At 39.2% G+C, this 23,104-nt stretch overlaps 1 protein-coding gene across 1 annotated transcript in view; it reads right to left on the reverse strand.

Annotated features, from left to right (window-relative positions):
• LOC130102323 (nuclear GTPase SLIP-GC-like) overlaps positions 1–16,680 on the reverse strand; it is a 96,149-nt gene extending 79,469 nt beyond the window's left edge. Inside the window, exons 1-6 of the mRNA XM_056268318.1 lie at positions 14,882–16,680; positions 14,185–14,297; positions 13,896–13,958; positions 7,841–8,106; positions 7,496–7,711; positions 7,193–7,387 (exon numbers count right to left, since the gene is read on the reverse strand). Coding sequence (XP_056124293.1) covers positions 7,193–7,387; positions 7,496–7,711; positions 7,841–8,106; positions 13,896–13,958; positions 14,185–14,297; positions 14,882–16,608 — 2,580 coding nt within the window. The 5' untranslated portion in view covers positions 16,609–16,680. The remainder of the gene's footprint in view (positions 1–7,192; positions 7,388–7,495; positions 7,712–7,840; positions 8,107–13,895; positions 13,959–14,184; positions 14,298–14,881) is intronic.
• Between the last annotated feature and the right edge of the window lie 6,424 nt (positions 16,681–23,104).

The raw sequence follows: 23,104 nt of genomic DNA on the forward strand, positions 1-23,104 counted from the left end.
TTGCAGGTTCACCTCCTGGTCCCTGAAGGGAGTGGTGGGATCCTTGGGCACAATACCGCATTGGGTTGAGAAAATCATCTGGCCTGAACTCTAGGCATGATTCATCAACCAAAAAAGCCTGCTGGTCCCGTACACTCTTAATGGAGGCCAGTGCAACCGGTGGCAATGGCTTTAGAGACAAGATTTTCAAGTCTCCTGATTGCAAGGGCTCAAATGGGGCATTCTAGAGTGCTCTGAACAACAGAGACAAATCCCAAGAGGGTAAAGAAGGAGGGTTGGGTGGAGTTAATCTCCTCACCCCCCTAAGGAACCTGATGATCAGGTCATGCTTCTCAACTGATTTACCCTCCACCAAGTCTTGATGGGCTGAGATGGCAGCAGCATAGACCTTCAGGGTGGAGGGAGATAGTTTTTTCTCCAACCCCTGCTACAAGAAGGAAAGCACAGTTCTGATTAAGCAAGTTCGGGGGTCTTCTTGGTGAGAAAACACCATTCAGCGAAAAGGTTCCACTTCAAGGCGTACAACTGTCTCGTAGACGGGACTCACGCTGAAGTGATGGTGTTCACTACAGCTTGAGGTAGGTCACCTAGAATCTCCACGTCCCGTCCAGGAATCACACATGTAGTCTCCAGAGATCTGGCCCCGAGTGCCACAGAGTGCCCTGTCGCGAGCTCTTAAAGGGGTCATATAATGGTACATGCACTTTTACAAGTTGATTGTACTGAAATGTGTGTTGGCAGTGCCTGTACACAACCATCATATAATGATAAAAATCCATCCAGTGTTTTTGTTTTAATCTCCTTATGTGTTTTCCCCTGCCTCAAATTGAGCCGTTCGTTTTTGTGACGTCAATAAAACGGACGCCCCTCCCACGATTGTTGATTGACAGGAGTGTTTCCAACACAGACCCGCCCTCGCTCGTGAGAGCTGTCAATCATAGTCTGCGCGGACCGGCGCGGTCATTGTTGATATGCTGGAGCACTGTCTATGAGCAGAATGGCGTCTAAGCGATTGTGGTGTTCTGTTCTTGGGTGTAATAACGAACACAGCAGTCATTTTAATGTTCCCAAATCCGAACCGCTGAAGACGCAGTGGCAGGGAAGGGAATATTCCCCACGAGCAACGTCAATGCTCTCATGTTTGCGCGAATCATTTCACACACCAGACTGCTTTATAAACGAGGATCAGTATAAAGCTGGATTTGCTAAGAAGCTGCTCGAATAAAGGATCGGTACCAGATATTCGTGTTCCTGCTGAATCTCCAGAAGAACTGAAGTGAGTGTAACGTTTTATTAAACTTTATATTAATATTTATATCTTTGCAAATCGCTAGCTGCACACTTCACAATGAATGCGGCTAAGGTTTACACTCAGGGTACATTACGGCATGTTTTCTATGTACGACGTTCTCAATATAATTCATAATCCCACGTTTATACTGAACAACGCGTTATGGTTATTGTGTTATTGTGTTACAAACGGTGTACACAGAACAGAGAGGCGGGGTGAGCAAAGCTCATTATCATTTAAAGTCATATGCACTGAAACGGCGTGCTGAAAACAGAGCTGTTTTTGACCAGGTAAAATAAGTGTTTTCTTACAATACTAATGAGAATTTTTATTTAAAGTATATTACAAAGTTTTAATTTAGACCCTAAAGAATCATATTAGCTTGTACAAAAATGCCATTATATGACCCCTTTAATGCATTATAGTCCGTCACGTCTATTGCGATCTCAAATTTCCGGCCAGTTAATAATACCTAGAATATCAAAATTGACTGTTGGCTTTAGATCCTTTTCCTATTTAGCACCAAAACTTTGGAACAGTCTTCCTAACATTTTCCAGGAAGCAGACACACTCAGTTCAAAGCTAAACTAAAAACACATCTCTTTGACCTAGTATACACATAACACACTAAAGACTTATATAATTCAATGTTAGGCTCCATATGCTGATTTCACGCAGCCGCCATTTTGAAATCGCTCCTGTGGGAAGAAAACCCGAAGTGTCGCTTGTAATCATAGGAGAGTCACGAATGCGATGGCGTATTGTTGTGTTTAATGTAGAAATTAGTTATTCTAAAAATGTACATACATTTCTTTCATACTTTAGACTATATACAGTGAAATTCATTTATAAATATTTTTTTATATATAATTCAGAACGTAAAAAAAGAAGCAGGAACGAACTATATACATATCCTATATTGGATATTAACATCCAATAGTGTAAATCGCGGCAGCAGCTTCAGGTTGGTAGTCCAAGGCATTGTTGTCTATCTGTACTTCCGGGGTTCTTCCCACCGGAGCCTCGCTTTCGATTTCAATATGGCGGCTGCGTGAAATCGGCGTATAGATTAGGTCAGCCAGAACCGGGAACACTTTCCATGAATCCTGATGTACTCGTTACATCATAAGAAGTTTAGTTTATCCACGTCTCTCTGTTTATCCCGAGGTTTACCGCAGTCCCCCGGATCCAGGCCGTATCCAGATCTGATAAAGGACCTGCGCCTGGACGCAATGACAACGCAGTCCTGAAGTATCAACTAGTCCCTCCCCTGTGAAGGCCTCCCTCCCATCCCTTACCTCTCTACAGATAAAGCGTTGTCGGGATAATTCTGGTTCACGTGGCTACGCCGAAGCGATAAAAAATCTGTATTATAGATTAAGGGAAGGCGCACATATTATCAAACACGCATACCTATAGAATTAACTCTTAATACGCATGTGCACGCCATCAGCGTTCTCACAGGTTCGTGTATTTAAAGTTTGCATAGAGAGAACCTAAGAGTTTTCTGTTAAAAACGGTGTCGTGTTAGCGGCCCCGAAGTTAATAGTTGCAACGGAAGTGAATCAATCAAAACTAACCTGGAAAATAACTTTATTCTAGAGCTGCTATACCTGACACCTTTGTTACGTTATGTTACATTATGTTACGTTATGTTAAGGGGCTTCCGAAGTTCCCCTCACCGTTATCCTGAGTCACCCCAGCTACCCGGCACAGTGGACCTCTCCTGGCACCTGTGATCAGGGGTGAGGGGACTCCACCTCTCTTGAGGTATTGGAGTCTAGATCTCAACACCGTGATGGACATGTTCCCGCTGTGAGAACATGTCTCATTCACGAACGCAGCCTCAGCGTGCTTAATGCCCAGGCACGTGAGGCAACGATCGTGACCATCAGCCGACCACATCCAGAAACACACGGCTTGAAATCTGACAACTTGAAAAGATGATCTCAACCGTGCAAGCTCTTTTAGGAAAAACGCCCTTTGGTGCTGAAGCGCAGAGGGGAATGCCACCTCAGAACAGACAGGGATTTAGTGCAGCCCTGATTTATGCAGCTCACAGAGATGTGACAACACAACCAGAGCCTGTTACAGCCTGGTGTGTAGATTCTTCCTGTGACTGTTCTTTCACAAATAAACTGTTCAGAAGCAGGAACAACAAACGCTCTGCTCTGAAGCAAAAAGCTAAAGATTGCACCTGCTACTCATTATATACCCACACTGAGTGGCAGAGCAGCTGCTGCAAATAATTGCATGCCAATGTCCATTGGTCCATTTAGTTATTGAATTGAAATCTTTATTTCGAACATGGAAGAGAAAGTATATAAAAAAATAAAACAATGTTTAAAAACATAGGAGAAGAAAACAACAGATGAGTAGCAAACAAAGTACCCTTCTTTCCTGTTAACATACTTCTATTACATGTGCGAAAAGGAGTAGGAAGAAGTAAAACTTATGTAGGCCTACTCCTACCCCTTTAATTCTAACGTTCCTTCAATTAACAATTTGTATATTATTATTATTATGTTGTACATATATACATATACTGTATATGTATATATATATATATATATATGTATTAGGGGTTTAAATCGGAGCCTTAATGACGATTCGATACGATACCGATTTCTTAAGCCAACGATTCGATTATTTTCGATACTTCAGAATTTCCCGCGATACGATTCGATACGATTCAATACTAGATATTTTTACATGATATATCTATTAAGTTTCAAATAAATCAACAACAAAAAAAAAATTGCCTTTTATTGAGAATACAGAAACCGTAGTGTTTCTGTATTCTCAATAAAAGGCAAAAAAAATTTGTTGTTGTTGACGAGAGGTCGGCTAATGTGTGTAAAAGTAAAAAAAAATACAGTAATTTCATTAATTTACCAGCGAGCGTACTTCGGAAGCACTGAAAATGAATGGGGTTTAATGGAGAAACTATCAGTGTTTGAACTATTGGCTGCTCCACGACACGCGTTACTTCCGCATTCCAAAGTTCCTATGGCGGTCTATGGGAGTGTTGCAACTCTTTCTCTCTATGGCTCTGGGTTGTACGTATGTCGGAGCGGATGCTGAAAATAGACAGGCGAACAGACAGGCGGCAAAATAAACACATTAATCGATACTCTTGCGGACGCATCAATGCATCGAATCGTTGGCTGTATAATCGATGGATCGATACGAATCGATTAATATTTACACCCCTAATATATATAGCCTACACATATCAAAGTGACCACTGACAAGTATTTATTTATTTAACCTCGATTATGTAGCTATTCAAGCAGCAAAAAAATTCAACCAAAAATAACAACAACAACAAAACAAAAAAACATAAACAAGGTTACACTCAAAGTAGATTGGCTCTCTACGCAGATTCATATTCGTCGGTCCAGTTACGTCGAGAGACAGACTGAAAAGGAACAAGAGAACAATTGAACTCACCTCAATTTGAATGAAGTTCTGAATGTTATTTATGAGAGGTGTGGTGTTAGCAGAGTCATTTTGGATGATACTGAACTTCTCAATCTGTTCCTGCGCTGACATCCCTGTTTTTCCAGTCACACTGTAGGCAAAAATATATATATAAAATAAATAATTAAGGCGGGCGTACACGTTGCGAGTTTGTACACTCGGGAGGTCGTGAGATATTGCAAACATTACGAGTCAGTTAACTTGATAATATCGTCAAAGCAGCTGGTGCACGGCACGACTGTCCTGCACAAATTTTATTACGAGCCGGCGGCAATCACGTGAGCTTTCGCACTAAACACAGAGACCGGAGCTTTCAACGTTGCAGGCATCTATAGCTTCAGGTCAGATAGAAAAATGTTCCGAAAATGAACGAAAGTCTTACGGGGTTGGAACAACATGAGGGTAATTACTGACAGAATTTTCATTTTGGGGTGAACTATCCCTTTGATAATTTGTAAACAAAATGCCAACAATATAATTAACAGCAATGCTAATTAAACGTACTTAAAAAGATAAAATTAACTTCATCATGCTAATGCCCTAAAAATCAACAAAAAGCATTGTAAAAAGTTTTCATTAGATTTTATTCTAAGACTAGAAATTGAATAATGAAACCAAACTTACGGAAATATCTTATTGAAATCTTTATCAATCCATTCATGCAAATGTCCGGCCAATGTCTTGTTCAGGTCAAAAACTTTAGCCCAATTTTTCGACCGATAGCATCCATAGTTCTTGCACAAAGTTCCAAGGATTCTATGGAACCCACTTCCATCTCTATTCTGAGTAAAAAAAAAAAAAAAATGTTAAAAGGACAAGAAAATAGTGATTATGCAAAACATATTAATCAAACTCACTGCTATCATTTGCTTTGTGGAATCAACACATGATGTCACTGATTCTCCCACTCCCTTTGTGAGACACTGGTCCAAATCACTATAAATGCCGTCAAAATATTTGCCCAGTTCATTTAGTGACGTCACTAGGTTCTTCTCAAATTCCATGACTTTCATTTTCATCTAAAACACATCCATACAAGAGCAGTGAATCACAGAATAATACATATTGGCAGGATTCTAAATACACTCTAATTCTAGTCATTCTAATTCTGAATTGTACCATTTTCTTGTCTGCATCTAGCTGGTCCCTTTGGATTAAGAGCAAAGTTCCCTTTGCTTCACTGACATAATCTCTGACCAGTTCTTTATGAATGCTCTTGTTAAGACTCCTCAGTTCATCCTGCAGCTTAGGGATTTCTAGAAAAAAAGACAATGATGTGATTTGGACTCATTTGGTCAGTGCTTTATATCACTTAATAAAGTATTTTAACTTCAGATTAATAAAAAAAACACACAAGCAACAGTTTGACATGATTATTTTTGGTCATGAATAAAGTGGTAAAATGAAAGCAATAGACAGAAGATAGTTTACCTGTTTCACTAGATTCCAGATTTAAACTGGGATCAAAGAATGCATTGGAACTTACAGTTAAAACTTTAAACTGATTGTCAGTACTGAATATTTTCTAAAAAGAAAAAAGTAAAGCAATATTAATAAAATTACAAGAAAACCATATACATCGTGTATATCTAGTTTTTTAAAGTAATGTAACAATAAAAAAAATAGTTAAAGTAGTACCTGAAGTTTAGATTTTTCAAACTTTTCTTTGACCTTCATCTTGGCATGTTCATTTCTATGAAGTATGCATTCTTTTTTCTCATCCTAAATGATTAACAAAGCACGCACACATAAGCTGTACACAGGTTTATAGTAAAATCTGATTCAGTGGTTGATTGTGTACTATCTCTTTTTCCTCTCAGTAAATTATTACATTCATGAAATTGCAGTCATAATGATATAAGTTCTCACCGACAAAAAACCAGCAGATTTACTCAGAACCAGCAGTACAAGCTTACAACTAATCTATTAAAACAAAGGAGCAATACTTCACAAATACAGCTAGTACATTTCTGTGCATTTTGCACACCTTGTCTTCTGGGATTCGAAGCCGTGTACATCTAAAAAGAAATATTTAAATAAAAGATGCAAGATTATTAGATTTAGACAAGAATTATAGCACTTCCCAGCCATTTACTACCTATATGTAATATTCACAAAATACCTCATATAGGCTACTGGATCGATCTCATCAGTCTTTGTACAGATGAAGTTGATGCTTTTGCATTCTCCTCCTGGTCCCAGTTCTTCAGTACAGTGCTTTACCATCCCCCAAGGGCCACTGTCAGTGCTTGCTCGATTAATAGCACTTACAATCCACACAGAAGAGCACTCTGTCAGTTTCTACAGGATTTCAAATATAACCGCGAATTAGGGGACTTGTTCTTAGTATTATAATATATTAATTGTGTGGTTAATCTGGCAACTGGTCTTTTTAAAGGAGCATAGTAATATATTTACAGATTTCCACAGATCATCTCTAATCTTGTTGCAGTCTCCAGATCCTGGAATATCAACAAGCACAATGTGCTCCAGAAGTTCACGACAATCTGGAATCTTGATCGTCACACTCTTCACAAGCGGCCAGTACCAGTCACCGAAACTTGACTCGCTGTGTTGTATGTAACTTGCAAGATCATTGATAAATTCAGAGACCTGTTGAGATAATAAATTGGTTTGTTTTACTTGGCTGTAAAGCAAATTAAGAATGCATTATACTGTACATTTAATATGTTAAATATTAAACAGTCTCCTAAAACTTACATTACTTTTTGAGAAACTGCATCTTTCCTTATTAGTGAACCTTTCAATCTCAGCAAATTTGTCATCATTCTGGAGCTCTTCTAATGTTTTCCTGTCTGCATCAGCTCCATACAGTGCAGTGATCTTTTCTACAGCAATTTCAAACAAGTCATCATTCCTGTCCTCACTTTCACCTGACAAAACTCTGAAAAGATCTTCGAGCTCTTTCTTCCACTCCTGCAGAGGCACACAAAACACAATATAGTGAAAAATATGGCATTGTTCCATTCCCTACAGTCGGATTATTTACATATGTATAAAGAACTCTGATTAAAAGCATAGTCAGATGAATACAAATGAGGATACCTCTTTAGAGAAGAGTTCAATCTCTGCTGTGTAGTTGGAGTCAGTCAGATTGGCTTCCACCTGAGTAACAACGGCTGTACAGGCACCAAAACAACCAGATGGCAGTAGATACTTTATCCCCAATATTGCACTTAATAGGGAGCTCTTCCCTTCTCCTGATGTTCCAAAAATCCCAATGGTTGCCTTCTTCCTGCTGCCTTTATCTATTTGATCTACGTTTTTGGGAAATTTATTCATAATTTGCCTCGCCTTCTCCATGATCTCATCTGTGTGAAACAAAGAAGACAAAGAGCAGCCGTGTTTCTGCTTTAATAACATTTATGTACGCAACATAAGTGACAGATGTTTAATCATATTGTTTTATATTGTTTACATGTTTTACTAGTGCTTCTAATATATATTGTTCAGTCAAGTGGCATTTACAGCACAGGTGCTTGACTCAAAATGTTAAATATGATGTTCCCTTTCAAAGGAACTCGTGCTGTGTCGAGTGATGCTGTGGGAAGGCTCTGCGTGATAACGTATTGAAGCACATGTGAAATCAATCCAATGGTGTGGCAAACGTCAGAGACGAGTGATGTCACAAAGTAAGCTTGCCCAAATAAAGCAGCATTAGGTTGTCTCTTCAGTAAGCGGCCTCTGTGAAATTGTTTGTCATATTTGGTTTTGTCGGTCTACCTCCATTATAAGAATGGCGAGCAAGCAGCAGTTCAGACTGTGTGTTCATCCTTGCCCACCTTACATCACGGGTGGGGTTGCACACAATCTTTTTTCCCTTTCAAGGGACCTCGAGCTGCGTCAAAACACTGTGGGAACGCCTGGGTGATTGCGTCATGAAGCACATGTGCTGGGCAACGATAAAAAAATTTAATTGCGGTTAATCGCATGAATTTATTGCGATTAATCGCGATTAATCGCATTGTTACGCGCAAGAGTGAATAATGAATTCTAAAGTAGTGTATTGCGCACTTTTGATTTAAATGTACTGCTATATACACAAAAGTGCAATAACATGTGGTTTGACAAAACTTTAAATAAATAAGCTGCTTTATACCAGCAGTATTCCCTTTACACAGTAGCAATAAAATATTTATTGTAAATCTCAACTTAAACATTAATGTAATCAAATCAAATATTAAAACAAAGCTATGCCACTGCCAGGGCATTACCTTGTATCTAGCTTGTTAAAACGAGTCCAGTTTTCTTGTTTTTTTTCTGAACAGGTATCAACAGGTATCTTTTATCAGGGAGCAACAGAAACAGTCTATGTAGTCAGAGGTCATGACCACTACTACAGATATAAGTCGACCAACGTTACTTCTCTGATAGTAGCTTAGGTTTGGTCATGACATGGTTTCCCATGTACACTAGATTACATTAAACAGATGTAAAGCCCAATTTATACTTCTGCGTCGAACTCACGGCGTAGCTACGTACCTTTCTGTGAGTGCTGTCTTAAACTGTGCAAAGATATGTATTTTTTGTTATTAAATAACTCTCCGGGAATTAAGACCGCTGGCCCTGGGCTTTGTTGGGCTTGTTTTGCTTCTTATTGATGGTATGGATTTCCATTATACTTCATTGCAACTGTATGGGCCCTATTTTAACGATCTGAAACGCAAGTATCAAACGCGAAACGCAAGTAAGTACCGGCAGGATAAATTACTCTTGCGCCCGACGCAAATCTAAAATGGCTTGGTCTGACGTATCTACATTACTCATAGGTGTGGTTTGGGCATAACGTGCAATAAACCAATCAGAGCGTCTTCTCACATACCCTTTAAGAGCAGGCGCGCTTGTTCCATGGCGGATTGCTATTATAATGGCGGATTTGCAAGGCGCACGCCAGGAGTGGTTCACAGCCGAGGAGACAGACGTTCTCGTCAGGGCCGTAAAACACAGAGAAGTGACATTATATGGGGATGGGAGAAACCCACCCAAATTAGCTTCGGTTAAACAGGCTTATAATAATTTGGGTAAATGTGTAAGCTAGATTTATGCCTATTTTTTCACATCTTCATGGACACCACAATGATTTCCCTCGTGTGTTAATATTTTTCCTTGTAATAATCATAGACAGTAAAAGAAATGGACACAGCGACCCCATAGACTTCAACGGAGAAAAGTGAAGTCAATTAGAAGCACTCACTTCCTGATGGCTGAGCGCACTGCGCAGGCTCAAACTGAGCTTGACGACGTAGATGTGACGTGAGCAACCTGTCTGACAGTACTGCCCTACAAAGGCAAAAGACCTTAACTTGCTAGAGTGTGGAACTGAGAAAAATGACTTTAAAGATTTTTAGTTGTCCCGCTAAATTAATTATAGGTAGGACACTGAAAATCTGGCAATTAGATGTTTAAGTAATGGAAATTATCTACATGACAAAATTTTGAGCTCAAACTTGAGTTTTGACCACTATTTTAAAGTAACTGTATTCTGCCTTTGTATTGTCAGCAAAAAGTGAGAAGTCATGCCAAGGCAAAAGGCAGTAACTTCCACATTATCAATATTTGGTTACTGATCACCATTAACAAAATCATTATAGTAACACCTGTATAAAATCTAGTGACCGTGGCATTTATTTTGTATGATTTAAAATTACCTAGCCTTCTAGTTATTGTGCTTTGGTTGCATTCTGGTGGCCTTATTAATACATTAGACATGACAAAATACCTCCATAGCGGTAAAGACTAAAGAGTATCTTCAAGTGGAGTGGCATAAGACTTGCTTAACACGTATTATAATGTAATGTAATGATCACGATAAAACAGATCCTCGCGCATATTCGACCCCGAGACTGGTTTATAGCGGTGGATCTGAAAGACGCATACTTTCACAGGCGTTTACTGAGATTCGTGTTCGAAGGTGTCACGCTCCGTTCACGAAAAGTAGCCTAAGCAGTGCTTTACCCCTTAGGACTCAGTAGGGAGCGCGTTCTGGACTACTTAGACGACTAATGCATTTATAGCACAACCTTCTGTGTTCTGCGTCTTTTCAGTATGCGTTGGTTTCAGCTGTCTGCCCTATTATTGTGCGTGCACTTCGCTCGTCCCGCGGATTTATTCCGGACGCTGTGTTTTGTATGCATGCGTTTAACAGCTGTTCTGATTTTTTATGCACCAGCACTTCTTGCTTCATTATGTTGTATGCGCCAATATACCCTTGTTCCTTCATTATTATCACTCTGTGTGATATTAGTCCCGTGTCGGCTCGACCGTGTTCAGGGCGGAGCTGAAGGCGCCGGCGAAGTTTTGGCACTCTACCAGCTAGATGCATGATTGTTTCAACTGGTCCGGTACCCGAACTGGGTGAGGCGGGGCTTTAGTTGTTTGTTGTATTGACCTGATTCGGCATGTGTAACATTTTTCTGTCAACTCTGCATATATATCCTTCGCAATCGATATCGCACGTTTGTCGATGGAGCGGGTTAAGAGCATGCTAAATGTTCTGACTGCATTAGAGCAGGACAAAGCTCTGAGGACATCAAAAGTTACAGGGACGGATGGTAGCTGTACAAAATACACAGGCTACATCGTAATTTCAATTTTAATGGAGAGTAAAACAAAGGCAGAACACCGTATAATCTGATAGGTAGCATTATTTGATAGAACGCCAGCACCGTGACATCATATTGACGCGCGGCTAAACAAAGGCAGAGTGCCGTAACTCAATATGAGCGTTCCAAAACTAAGCCAAAGAGCCGTAACTGGTGTTACGGTGTTCTGCCTTGGTTTCTCATGGGCTTTTGGAAGTTACAGTTAAGACAAATCATTATTTTCTCGAAAAAACAACGGAATTGACTCAAGATACTTATCCACATGATAAAGGAGGTCTTAATTGTGCCAAAAATATCAATAACTCATTTTCGACCAAAAACGAAGTTACGGTCTTTTGCTTTTGCACGGCAGAGTTGTAAGTCTTCTAGTAGCTGTGCCAAGAGGAATCTGAATCATTCCCTTCCGAATCTTGCAGAGACGGAGAGCGTGAGTAGGAGCTGTCCATGAGCTAGCAACAGAAGCAACTTTATGACTCTCTATGGGCTTCTCCCTTGACCTTATCGGATGTTATGCCTCCACGTCCACCCGATTGCCCGCGAGCTTCTCCTCCTGTCTATACGGTAATTTCTCTACTGTGCGACAGAGAGTCGCATGGTTATGACGCAATCGTTAGCCTATTTTTACAAAAACTGCTTCTACGGGGCCATAACGTAAGATACAAGGTAATGGAGCTGGAGCCTTTTATACATTGTCGTGTTTCTTTAGAAATAAACAATGGGCAAATAGAGTCTTTAAACTGAGTCTTTAAACAGGTGCAAGATACAGGTAGGGCCCTATAACCTAAATCATCCTTCCCGACTGAAAACCTCTACATTTGATTGGTGTACTAGATTAAATGTTGACTTGCCAGCCGAGAAGCAGGACGTTAAGAACGCATACTTTCACATTTCCATCCTTTCACATCACAGGAAGTTTCTGAGGTTTGCTTTCGGAGGCTAAGCATGCCAATATCAAGTTCTTCCCTTTGTTCTAGCTTTATCACGCACTTTAACAAACTGCGTGGATGCAGCTTTAGCGCCACTGCGCCTTCAGGGTATTCGCATCATGAACTACATCGACAATTGGTTGAGTTTGGTTGATTGGCTGAGGCCCGGGGAATAGAGGCTCCACCCCGAGGTGGTAAAGAAAAATGGAGGGTGTTCGACCAGGCCCAAGTGGATCTGTTTGCGTCTCGAGAGACGTCTCACTGTCCACTCCCATTCTCCCTCACGCATCCAGCTCCTCTTGGACTCGATGCCATGGTACAGACGTGGTTGAGGCTGCATCTGTACGCCTTTCCCCCAATCACTCTGCTCCCGGGGGCTCTAGAGAGTGTTCATCTGCTTTTGATGGCCCCTTTAGTGGCCGGGGCCAGCTCATAGACTCTGGTCTCTTAAATGAGGTTGTTGGGATCATACTTCACTCCAGAGCTCCCTCCACGGAGAAACTGTACACCTTGAAGTGGAGAATGTTCACTTCTTGGTGCAGTGATCGTCAGCTGGACCCAGTTAACTGCTCTTTTGGTAAAGTGCTGGAGTTCCTGCAAGAGTTTTTCACTGCAGGACTATCCCTGTCTACTTTAAAGGTTTATTCCTAAGGAATGTTTCTTCTGTCCTCCTCCCTTTCATGATCCAGAAAAGAATAAATTGCTGTGTCCAGTTAGGGCACTGGATGGTTATGTCCACAGAGCTGCCCTGTGGTGTAAATCGTAACAACTGTTCATATGTTTTGGACCCTCTAACAAAGGGTTCCCAGCATCAAAGCAGATAATGAGCAATTGGGTAGTTGAGGCTATCTCACTCGCTTATGAGTAGGTCAGTATAGAGTCAGAGTATGGCGGCCTCTAAATCTCTTGTGTCAGTAGTTTCTCATCACAACATTTGTTTCCACAGCGTCAATCGACTATAACCTCGGTTCCTTGAAGAAGGAACAAGAAGTTGCGTCGCCCTGCCATAATCCTACATGCCTGTCAGCGACTTACTTCAGCCTATCACAAGCTAGCGCTGCTTTGTTAGGGCAGGCTTTATAGTTTCCTGGTTTATATCGTCAACCGCCTCAGACGTTCTGCCACACCATTGGACTGATTTCACATGTGCTTCAAGACTTAATCACGCAGAGCGTTCCCACAGCTTTAATCAACTTTTATTCCTATTCCCTCTTCAGGGAATCGAGGTTACATGCTTCCCTGTTCTGTGTTGGTGTGGGTTTCCTCCGGGCACTCCGGTTTCACCCACAATCAAAATAATTGCAGGACAGGTGAATTGGAGACTCTAAATTGTCTGTCTGTGTGAATTATCCCTGTGATGGACTGGCCATCTGTCCAGGGTGTTTCTTTGACTACGGCCTGAGATGCTGGGATAGGCTCCAGCATCCCTGTGATACACAGTTTGAACACACAGTTAGGACAAACAGTTTGGATGAATGATGGATGAATGAATGTGATACATGTATGACTATTAGGCAACCAAGTGATTAGTTACAAGTGGCAGGTAAGAGGATGGGTTCAGGTTTTACTTGCCTGTTGTCAGCGGTGACTCTATACTCAAGTCGGATGATTTATGATCACGCTTTCTTTTAGTACCTATCAGAGAATTCATTCCACTCATTATTATTATTTCCCTCAATCAAAGACTGTACAAGGATATTTAATTTTTATACCTTGGCTAGTCATTGTGGGATGGATGGAAAGTAGAACATACATTCTTTATAAAGATCTATTGTTTTTTCTAACCAACCAATTTTTTTCAACTATTTAGTTCTAATTACAACTAATAATTATATTTGTTATAATTTATATATTTGCTCACCATCAGAGGAAGATGAAGATTGTGATGGTACAGGAAGAAGTGGAGGTGTATTCTTCTTCATCCCATGAAATGTTTCCATCTCTTCTTTCAGTGGTCCAGAAATGGCTGATCTACTAATTATAGTAAATAAATAAAAAAATAAAATAAAATCATTAATTATAAAATGTACAGCTTTACTAATTACGATGTCCTCCAAATATGTATATAACTACTGTCCCAAATCAACAGATACTGCATATTGTATTTCCATAAGTTAATTCAATTAAGTCACCTTTTTTCGATAGTGCTTAATACAATACAGATTGTCAAAGCAGCTTCACAGAGATCAACAGGAAAATAGTAGACCCAATTATGTAAACTAAAAAATATACATATATATATATATTTATTTTATTTTTTGCTAACTGGTTGATAGTAGTTATAGCCTAAATGGCTCATGGTGCAATGAATGAGCCTCTTTAATAATCGAGTTGGGAACATTTCTCTGCTCCAGCTCACCACTTTTGTTCCTGAGCAAAACACAAGAACTGTGAGTCACTTTGGAATGACAGTATCTCCTAATCTTCATCAAAGTATGTTTAAAGCATATTATGTATATGGGGAAAGTCAGAATTTAGGAAGGATTTTAACTCATGTGCTCAGAGTACTTCAGGTTTCTTTGTCCAAATGCCCATGCCCTTTTATTCATTATCCTCACCTTACATCAACTTCCATTGATTCATCTTCTTCAGAGATTTTAGACTCATATTCACTCTCTTGATACACCTTACTCCCATCATCCATTTCATCTGCTTTAGAGCAGTTTTCTTCTGATTCTTTGTCCCAGTCCTCATCCTTAGCATAAATTCCTAGGCAGTTTAATTTTAGCAGTTCACCATTTCCTTTGGATAATATCTCTATTTCATATACTTCAGTAGTATTGTTCTCCACAGTAGCTTTGACCATTTCTAGGTCCTCGGGTTGAAAGCAAACTATCACACTTTGTTTGAAAATGAAAACCCCAGACTTTTCTAAATGTCCAAATAACTGTGAGGCATAGCTTTTTAGAGCCAACATTATGAGTCCTGGGGTCAAAGGGCAGCCCTGATGTAGCAGTTTGTATTTCTCAACTGAAAAATGTTCTTTTGCATCACTGAGGAGATTTTCTATAATGAGAAGATCCTGGCTCAGAGTCGGGTTTGACCGTTTTTGCTGTTCTAGCTCATCCTTAATATGGCTCAAACTTATTAAAGCATGATGTGTTTTGGGAGTGATCATGACAGCAGCTGACTCTCTTTGTATCCGCCCCTTTGGAAGGGACTCAATGACATCATCTAGGCGTCTTGCTAGAATAGTTGCAATGATGAGGTAGTCGACATTAAAAAAGTGTTGACTATCATCATGTGGACTCTTCACAGTTTCATTAAAGTGTGTCTCAGAGCAGTTAAACGCACCGCTGTGGATTCTGTCATAGAGCATCTTTATGTATAAAATTAGATCCTGAATTTTGTCTTTATAGGAGGATGCTGGGGTGCCATCTGGTCTTGGTGTGTCTGACACTTGAAGAGATTGTACAGCTGACACAATGTCAACCTCACTGACTGCATTTGAGCTCTCTTCACCCAGTGATGAACCAGTCTCATCTGTCAAAAGATCCTTTTTTAGATTCAGCCATTGGAAGATTGTTTGTACCTGTGGATCTTTCTGAATAGGCATCGCAGGGATGTTGATCTCTAAAGAAACAGGCCGGTGGTCTTTGTTTTCACTTTTCCCTGAGTCTCTTATTTCACAAACTCCGACAAGCCACATACATTCTTCTGGAACAAAGAAGTAATCCAGCCTGGACACAGGAGAGTCTTTAATGTAGAACGTATAATCTTGCTTTATGGGGTTCTTTCTTCTCCAGACATCAACCAGCTGAAGAGATTTCATGAACTTCTCTACAAATAACAGCAGTTTACTATGAGAACTGTTGATTGTCAAATTGTTCCATTTTTTGTCAATAAATCTATTGAGAACTGTGTTGAAATCTCCACCAATCACCAGCAGCCCTGTGGTCATTGACTGCAGGTACCTTGAAAGTTTATCAAGGGTTTTTGTGTCTGTGTGATGATTATAAACACTAACAAGAGTGTACGGCTGACCTTTCAGTTTACATTTCAACACAACATAAGCTCCACTGTTATCTTTTTCATCACTTATGTATTTGAAATCTAGTGTTTTCCTCACTAGTATGGCTGATCCCTTGCTGGAAGAGGTAAACTTTGTGTAGAAAATATGCCACTCATCTTTAAAGTCTTCTACAATATTTTCATCTCCTCCTCCAATGTGCGTCTCTTGAAATAAAATAACATCCACGTTTTGTAGTTCTTGAAATTTCTGATCTCTGTGTCGCTTAAGTCCATTTACATTCCAAGTAATGAAGTTTATGGTATTTGAAGCCATTGATAGATCTGCTCTCACAGACCAAAAATCCTCAGCTCAGTAAGTTCCCTGTCAAAACAAAAAGTAGAGGGTAGGAACATTTTGTTTCATATTTTAATTTAATTACTGAGATTTTCATGGTAGACATTTTATCCAAATTGATTTCAATGCTTTGCATTCAAAGTTGACATTTTTATCAGGTCATGCATTCCCTGGGAACTCATGACCTTGGCTGCAAGTATCATGCCCAGTTTTATTTTCCTCTCCTTTCGGTTCTAAACATTGTGGTGTCCACAAATATTACTTTCTTGTTGTATTCTTAATTTCATTGCTTGGTTTGGCAGCAGTGTTGTGTTAGATGTGATACCACGTATCTGTACCTCCCCCAAATGCCACTTCCTGCTTAACAAGTTTCGATTCTTACAGTGCAGAGTATGCATAATATCAATAAACCTGTAACGCTGTGGTGTACTCAGGAACAGGCTGAAGACTCAGAAGGTGAAATCCAAACAACACTTTAATAGTAACAATAGTAATACTAATTTACTAGTAATAGTAAAATCACAAAGTGTTTACAAAGTGCAACCAAAATAATAAAACAATATAAAATCAAAAATTTAAAAAAAATTAAAAGCCCAAAATAGAATTTAGTAGACTAAAAGCTTGTTTAAATAACAGTGTCTTGAGTTTCCTTGAAAAAAAAAGAATCGACAGAGTCGGCCACACGGAGGGACAGGGTCTCCAAAAAATCTGTATCTTTTAACACAGAACGTTGGCACAACAACCTTCTAAAAACGTTTTAACAACATTGCCAAAAGGTTGCTATAACTACATTGTGTGGTGAAGGTTGTTACAGCGTTGTCACAGTGTTGACATTGAACCACCGTTCAGGGCCATTACTTAAAGAGACTATAAGAAACTTTTTAGGTAATTTATCATCTAAAATCAATATTTTTATTCATAAATATGTCCCCAATGGTGCAAATACCTCTGCCAATTATCTGATTTATCCTTGTAAACGAAGAATTTATTATATTTATTTACATGGGACGGGTAAGTCCACGGAGGCTTCCATGTAGTTCCGCCATCTTGAAAAACTATAATAGCAGAGAGGGACAAAAAGTACGCCAACGCGTTTTGTTCAGAGCCACCGTGACCTAACTGAAAGCAGCAGAAACGGAGGAGCAGAGCAGTGAGAGGCGCTTGTCACTTTTATTTTTAATGGCGGACCATACCTATGCCGAGCCACTGGATAAGAAATCCTCTTCGCCAAAACAGACCAAAAATGATCGTAAAAGGAAACGTGACCGGAGGATACAAAAAACAAGAGTGAAAAAGAGCTTTCCGGTGGAAAGAGCTAATGCAGGAGAAAGAATTCAAAAGAGACGCTGAAGTTGCCTGATTTCTCCTCGACAGGTAAGTCAATGTTACAGTCTTAATTGCAAGCTTTTTTTTAATTGCTTGGTTGTTTACTTTATTATATAGACAGAAGAACATTTACAGTTAAAAGTTAAACAGGCTCTTTATGAATAGCAGCTATAGAGTAAAGTAGAAAAGGCGCTAAAAAAAGTTTGTAAGTTTAAATTCGATACAAATATATTTTAATAGATATGTTATATGATTGTTCTTGCATTGTTTGCATAGCTAAGTCTACTTCAATTTTTATGTTATCTGATATTTTCTGTTATTTATCATTTATACTGTGACCTCACATTGAATAATACAAATAATACAAACATTCGTTTGTTCGTTGTGTCAATTTGAAGTTTGTTTGAAATAACAAACCTGTTCACCCGAAGGAAAACTCGACGAAGTGCTATTAGAAGACATCCTGTCATAGCTTTTTGGTACATAACGGCTACCGTAGATGCAACACACATTTGAAAACGTGAGGCGCTGGAGAGCACAATTCGTTTGAATGCAAAATACAATTTCACCGCTATAGATGGGAGTAATTCTTACTTAATGTCCCTTTAAAGGATTAGTTCACCTCAAAATGAAAATTTCCTTATAATTTACTCACCCCAATGCCTTCCAAGATGTTTTTCTCCACACAATGGACTTCAACGGTAACCATTGTTGAAGTCCAAATCAATACAGTTTCAAAGGGCTTTGAAGAGCTTCAAAGGGCTCTGCACGATCCCAGCTGAGGAATAGGGTCTTATCGAGCGAAACGATTGATCATTTTCAAAAAAAAAAAAATGTATATACTTTTTAACCACAATTGTTCGTCTTGCGCTGGTCTGCGACGCGCCAGGCATAACGTAATCACGTTGGAAAGGTCACGCTGGACGTAGACTGAGGTACAGTTGCCCTGAGGTTGCCCTGAAGCGCGAAAATCTTCAACTGACCGTTAGGCCGTCTCATTCTTCATCGAGCAAGGACACGTGAGAATTGCGTTTAATTTACCTCAGCTAAATAAGATATGTAATTCTTCAAACAACCTACAACTTCCTTGTCTTATATGACATTTATTTGAACATCTTCTGGTCAGGTATGACAAATATTTAACTGTATGCCAAAAGTATGAAGCCAAAATGACTTTAATGATGAGTAATTGATTTCAGCACACCTTGAACGGGCAGCGACTTAAAGGACAAGTTCGGTATTATACACTTAAAGCCCTGTTTTAAGATCGTTTTTGATGAAATAGAACGGTTAAGATTGAAATTTGGACACATGCTGCTGGCCCGAGAATTTTCGGTTTCTGTGGTAGCACCAAATTTCAATCTTAACCATTCTATTTCATCAGAAACGATCTTAACAGGGCTTTAAGTGTAAAATACCGAACTTGTCCTTTAGGCGCGTAGCCTTCTTGTTGTTGTTTTTTTTGGGGGGGGGGGGGGGGGGGGGGGGGGGGAATGTAACTGCTCGCACACCTGTTTTCCTTTGTTTGTCGTCTCATTCGTTTCTTTGCTAGATTTTTTCATGCCTGCTCATGCTAGTTAACATTAGTCCACTCCCTGTATAATATGTTTGTTTTCTTTTCTGACAAATGTATGACTTTTGGAAGTGCAATAGGCTTTATGCACAGCTTCACAACTTCCTGAACTTCAGCCAGCCCTTTGTTTCCTGTCTGTCATTATTGGACAAACTGATTAATCCAGGTGTGCCTGATTATTGTTACTGATGCCAGGCACACCTGGATTAATCAGTTTGTCCAATAATGACAGACAGGAAACAAAGGGCTGGCTGAAGTTCAGGAAGTAGTGAAGCTGTGGCATAAAGCCAATTTGATTACCATTTGCAGTTTTAATAAAGTTGAATTAGCTAACCTTCTATGTCATTTTTACTCTCCAAAGTGTAGGCTTGCAGGTGTTGATTATGAAGTGTAAGCATAATGATGTTTGGGTAAAGTTTTGATGCACAAGAGTCACTGGTAGTAGTCTATTTTATTGTGTGCAACCTCTGCCATAGCAGAAATGCAACGTGGTGCCACAGACGTTGCCACAACGTTAATAGGCTTGTTTGAGATGCGCCTTGCCTCGCCTGAAATGTAGTCGAGAGTAGGCGGCTGCAGTGAGGGGAGGAGTGAAAAAAGCGCAGGCAAGCCGGACAGATCTCGCTTCTCGCACATGTTCTCGCAGTGGATCAGACACCTGTGAGATCAAAGGCGGATATCGCGGGATTCACGGGATTCACGCCCGTGCACGGTGTTGCTAATAAACTGGATGTAATTTAAGTTTTGTTGCTTTTATATGAAAATAAATATAATGAACAAGACACCCAAAGTACTTATTTAATTCCATTTTAAATAGGTGTTTTTTAAAGAATTTTTCTTTAATACAGACATGTGTTTTTATAATAAATAAATAAAAATTGCATCACATGTTGCACTGTCAGATAGTTTGGGAATATACACATAATTTATACACATAAAACATGATATCAGAGTTTTAAAATCAAACATTTTAAAAAAGAACAATACAACAGGTTGTTTAAACCAATAAGCATTAAGCTGTGTCGTCAGCAAGTCGTTTCCCATCGTGCTTTTGAGCAGCGCAGTCGGTGGAGAGCAACTGCGCGCGACTGCAGAATCCGACAGGTGCGCCTTGCGGTCGCGAGAGTTTTTTGACATACGTCGGCATGACATAAGAGCAAGGCGGACCGCTCTCGGACACATTTCTAACCGGCATGCATCTCGCGCTGATCACCGGTGATCGGTTCTGCGCAGATTTTGAGTAGGGGGAGGCTGCAGACCTGGAGCCGGCAGATATACGCCCCTGGCAGTTTTACGCCCCGGCAGTTTTACGACCCTGTTGTTCCTGATGCGTCCAGTAGAGGGATATACTGCGAAATAACATCATTAAATCGACGCTTAATAACCCGTCCATAGACTTGACAATTTTGTGTTTTTTGTTAATTTAAATATAAACGTTATAGTGTAGATCTTCACGGATTAAATTATCTGTTTAACAAAAAAACAAGGGGGGTAAACGGACATCAAAGAGATTGAATTAGGTTACACAAATGCAATATTACATTTTGTCAATATAAAAACATGTAAGGTTCTTTACAACAGACTCAATGATATTATTTGTTTTATAAACCTTTGAGTTTAAAGGTTCTGACATTTTCTTAAAGGAAGAAAAAAACGAACTTTATATCAGAGGAGAATATTCTAGAATCAGGATTACTTTGAATGGTTCTGTCTTTATGAAGATGAAACTTGCCCAGAAGACAAAGTAATAATACCGTATAAGCAAGTTTAACATCGTTAGAATTAAAATCTGACAAAAATAGATTCTGTCATTTGTATGTTAAATAATCTGCTAAAGTTATTGTTTTTTAGCAATGATGCAACATTTATTATTTATAAACGATTAGCTCGATAGAGCTACAGGGTAGGTAGATATCAATTCATATATATATCAATGGATGGGTCTATAATGTATTTTGACAGGTTTCTGTTCTATCTGGCTTAAACTTAGCTAACCACGTGTAGGTTTAGCTTCCCCTATCTTCTCTACTCAATTTAAAATTAAAATTAAATTTTTAATTTTCTTTTGTTGCCTGTCTTTAGCTTGGCCTCTTCTGGTAAGACTCTGTTTACTCCTTGCATTAAAACATACTCCACATGGTTTATAGAGCAATATTACAGTAGATAATGGAAATATGTTAAATTTTTTTACTGTCTATGGTGTGAACACACAAAAGACACATTTATAATAGGTATGTAAATCTCTCTCTCTCTCTAAGTAAAGAGTTAAACTGCACACTCACTCAAATACGTTAAAACACATAAAAAAAATTCCCCATATGGTTTGAATGTAGATTCTGGTTTGAGTTGTTTCATATAAATGAGATGATCTAATTATCTCATTTATATCTTAATATACATTTTTTCTTAAAATAGCTTACTGATCTGGACTCAAATGTAGGGTATGTGCACTTAATGTGGGTTTTATCATACTCTGTCTTTACCAAGTTCTCTTTAACTTGGATCTCATAAAAGTGTGTTTGCTTTAGCTACTTAAGGAAATACACACACACACACACACACACACACACACACACAGGGATAAGGTCAAATTCACCATGGATGTCCTTTTTAACTTTTTTAATGTTTCATTTTTAAATGTTTCATCAGTGAGCATGAGCAGTTAAAGAAAAAAAACAGTTAAAGAAGAGTGGCAAACCATAGGGGAGTCATCATAATTCATAAATGGTGTTAATAAATATTTTTTTGTGAACAACAATATTGTCTATAGGCCCTATCTTCTTAATGGCCCATGGAATTTTAGAAAAGGGATAAATTGTGTTTGTCTTCATAAAATGTTGTGTAGGACACTGTTTTGTAGCTATGATGACCAATAGAATAGTACAGCAGATATTTCATCGAGGATCCATATTATTACACGGTACTGCATGTCTAATGGGCTAAATATAGTTCATATCTAAATGTGACTTTATATAAATTCACAAAAACATATTTCACTCAGTCTCCTGTATATAAAAACCTACGGTGAATTGGCCTATAACTGCAGTAGGTCATAGCATCACCTGTCATAACACTAGTTGATCCAACTATGTGTATTTTTAATTTTTCAATTCACAAAAACAAATAGTCTTCTGTAGGTTGAGTGAAGAGAGTGAAGCCCAACTGAATATCTACAGAAAATTTAATCCGTGCAGATCTACACTGTAACGTTTATATTTAAATTAACAAAAAACACAAAATTGTCAAGACGGGTTATTAATGTGTAAGCGTCGATTTAATGATGTTATTTCGCAGTATATCCCTCTACTGGACGCATCAGGAACAACAGGGTCCTAAAACTGCTGGTGCGTAAAACTGCTAGGGGCGTATATCTGCCGGCTCCAGGTCTGCAGCCTCCCCATATAGCAGATTTTGCTCATCTCAAACAAGCCTAATGTGTTTGCTGGGAAACAACCCCTTTCAATCCGATCGATATTTCATTCGGATCGAGCTCATTAGGATCGATTAAGGTGTTTACAGCCGTCAATGCGTTTACTAACGAATTATTTGGTTGCATCATGCATGTAAGGTAGCCGG

The sequence above is a fragment of the Rhinichthys klamathensis genome, unplaced genomic scaffold, assembly GCF_029890125.1.
Source record: "Rhinichthys klamathensis goyatoka isolate OS25496 unplaced genomic scaffold, OSU_Roscu_1.1 h1tg000271l_1, whole genome shotgun sequence".
Lineage (NCBI taxonomy): Eukaryota > Metazoa > Chordata > Actinopteri > Cypriniformes > Leuciscidae > Rhinichthys > Rhinichthys klamathensis.